Consider the following 3,447-nt stretch of genomic DNA (forward strand, 5'->3'; position numbering starts at 1 on the left):
CTAAATATATTGATATGGGTATGATGGGATGTTTGATTTTACTAAAATTTCAGTTTGTTAAGTTTGTGAGGTCTATGAAATGGAAGTGATCAGAAAATATAGTGAAAGGCAAATAAGGCAAATATGACCTCATGGGTCAGGACACCAGGCACTCTGAATTTCTCCCATCTTTATAGTTGGTCTTTAAGGACCTATACTCTTGGGATCTTAGTGAAATTAACATTTACTGTCTAATGAGAAGCTTTGGATATTAAACTGTCAGGGATCTGGAGACTATAGGTGTCAGTTAGTGAAATCTTCTCTTAAAAGCACTGAAAAGTCAGGAAAGAATAGTCTCATCTTCTTCTAGAGATTGTCCTTTCTTCCAGGAGCTCCCCATTCTGAAATGTATGAGCAAGGGTGAGCACTATTTTCTTTCACAATTTGTGGGATGCTGAAAATCATTCTTCATGAAGCCATCCAAGTAATGCATAGTGCTGTATTTAATGATTTGACATTTGGTCAAGTTTTTTTTTTATAACAGATCTGTCTTATCAGTGAGTAAATTGTACATGAAAGACATAGAGAGGCAGGTGTCTTTTGAGGACCCTGTCATTTTTTGATACATTGTCATTTTCAGTGTGACAAATATTCAGCTTTCTGTCATTCTGCTAAATATCTATTACCTCTCAAAACCACCATAAAAGCTTTAAAAGGTAGTGCAAGCATGTATAATCCTAGTACAGATATTGGGAGATTGGAGGCAGATACAATAAATGCACCCATAAAGTCCTGGTCCAGAAATCCTGCTGTGCTGCATCATAAAAACAGCAAAGAGACTTTATCTCAAGGAATTAGAACCAAAACCTGACACCTGAAGCTTTCCTCTGCTTTTAACAAATGTGTCATACCATGCACATGAAATGCTTTCCATAGGCTCAGGGGTTTAAAAATTTGCTTTCTAGCTGGTGGCAGTGTTTAGGAATATTGTAAAACCATTAGGTGGTGAAGGAAGTGAGTCAATGGAGTGGACATTGGAATTTTATAGCCAAGACCCACTTTCCTCTGTATCCCACCTGGTGAACACACTGAGCTCCTACGGAGTTACAAACAATGATCACACAGATGGCCCTGGTTAAATTCAGTGGGTCACAAAACAACAGATAAAGACATGAACATGGAACAGAGGCAGAGAGGGAAGCAGGTGGGTGAGTGACAGGATGGGAGGGAAGGAGATACAGTGGGTGAGAGCAATCACAATGCATCATATAGATGAATAAAATTGTTAAAGAACAAATTTTATTAACAAAAGAAGAAATATGGAATACTATTATGACATCTGTTAAAATTTTGATTATTCATTCTCATTAACACAACTGACATTCAGTAAAATAACAGCAATTGACACTTTATTTTTACCCTGGTGTACTGTGATGCTGGTATTTCTTATTTAGAATTAATTAATTAGATTTTAATTTTGTCCCACTTTTTCTCAAAGATTGACGGGCCACATGGAGCCCCAAAACATAACATTTGTGTTACAATTCCTTCTTCTGGGATTTACAGATGACCCAGAATTTCAGTCTCTCATCTTCAGCCTCTTCTTGTTCATCTACTTGGTCACCATCCTGGGAAACCTGCTCATAATTCTGGGTATAAGCTTTGAGTCCCACCTCCACACCCCCATGTACTTCTTCCTCTCCAACTTGTCCTTTAATGACATCAGTTTCAGCACAGCCACAGTCATCAAGATGCTGGTGGACATCCAAGCAAATGATCAGAGCATCACCTACGCAGCCTGCCTCACACAGCTCTTCTTTGCACTGGTTTTTGCATACTTTGAAAATTTCCTTCTTACAGTGATGGCCTATGACCGCTACGTAGCTATTTGTCACCCCTTGAGGTATACTATCATTATGAATCCGAGGTTATGTGTTCTGCTCTCACTGATCTCTCTGTTCATTAGTATTATGGATTCCCTCATGCACACTCTGATGGTGCAGCGGCTTTCCTTCTGCACAGATCTGGAAATCCCCCACTTCTTCTGTGAACTTGATCAGGTCATCAAGCTCTCCTGTTCTGATACCCTTATTGATAACATTGTGCTCTTTGTTGCAACTTGTGTATTTGGTGGTGTTCCTCTTTGTGGAATCATTTATTCTTATTATCACATTGTGTCTACAGTCTTGAGAATAGCATCACTGGAGGGAAAGTACAAAGCCTTTTCTACCTGTGGGACACACTTGTCAGTGGTTTCCTTATTTTATGGGGCTGGTTCTATGGTATATATCAGCTCTGCAATGAGTGCCTCACCAAGAAAATCTGCAGTGGCTTCAGTGATGTACTCTGTACTTCCTCAAATGATGAACCCTTTTATCTACAGTTTAAGGAACAAGGACATGAAAGTTGCCGTAAGAAATCTTTTAAGCAGAATCAGGTCACTTGAATAATGTGTCCTTTGTTTAGAGTTTGCATGCCTAGATTTAGTCAAAATGACTAGTTTCTAGTAAAGTACAATATCTGAGACTTCTGTTACTATACTTTTTAAAATCATGCTTCAACAAATTGAGCATATTTGTTTTAATTTGCCCTCAATCCTGGATTCTCTGTGTGTCAGTATCTGTGAAACTTAAAACAAGGTTTTACTTCTTTAAGAACATTTTCGTTCTTCAGGTTTTGAAGAGCATGAGGCAAAGAAAAAAAATCTCCAAATTAGCCCATTTTATTCTTGAATATTCTCAGAAAACGTAAAGATTTAGAAATAGTAATGTGTAAATTGTTTTCAAAACAGTTTCCTCACACATATAGAACAGCATCTGGACCAGTAGATAGTTCAGTGCAAAAACACTTTCCTCCAAGCCTAGGACCTCGTTTCAATACCCGGAACCCACATGGTGGAAATAAAAGACTGAATCCTGCAAGATTCTCTCTAAGATCCACATGCACATTATGATTGTGTATGTGCCAAATACATACATATGTGCATTCATATATGTACACAAAAGTAAATACAAATATATAATAAAATTATTTAAAATGTTTATCTTGGCCATTATGACTCAAAGTAGTCCTGATTTTCATTTTCATGGTGACTAAGGATGTGGAATATTTTTAAATTTTCTTAGCTATTTGTGTTTCATCTTTTAAAAATTCTCTACTTAGTCCTGCACTCCATTTTTAATGGGTTAGTTCTTTTTTTGATGTCCAGTTTTTTGTAATTATATATATATGTTTTAGATACTAAATCTCTATTGGATATGTAATTGGCAAAGATCAAACCACCATAATCTTATTCTAGTTTCCTTTTATATTCCCATAATACTGTATTCTGTTTTTCTTCTTAAAAGATCCTCTTTTGCCCCTCCCCACTGCCATCACCTTATTAGGTATCTAACTTTTGTGGTTATTCTGATTGTAGTATACCTAATCAAAATTTAAAAGCTAACATCCACATAAAGAAAAATTGTG

General features: G+C 36.7%; 1 protein-coding gene across 1 annotated transcript; it reads left to right on the top strand.

Annotated features, from left to right (window-relative positions):
* Positions 1-1,490: 1,490 nt before the first annotated feature.
* Positions 1,491-2,429, top strand: LOC131914092 (olfactory receptor 7G2-like). The gene has a single exon (XM_059266686.1). The coding sequence runs from the start codon at positions 1,491-1,493 to the stop codon at positions 2,427-2,429; it is 939 nt and encodes a 312-aa protein (XP_059122669.1).
* Positions 2,430-3,447: the final 1,018 nt, after the last annotated feature.

This window comes from Peromyscus eremicus, chromosome 7 (assembly GCF_949786415.1).
Source record: "Peromyscus eremicus chromosome 7, PerEre_H2_v1, whole genome shotgun sequence".
In the NCBI taxonomy this organism is placed as follows: Eukaryota; Metazoa; Chordata; class Mammalia; order Rodentia; family Cricetidae; genus Peromyscus; species Peromyscus eremicus.

Coding starts and splice junctions, on each gene's coding strand:
- LOC131914092 (XM_059266686.1), top strand. CDS start 1,491: ATGGAGCCCCAAAACATAACATTTGTGTTACAATTCCTTCTTCTGGGA.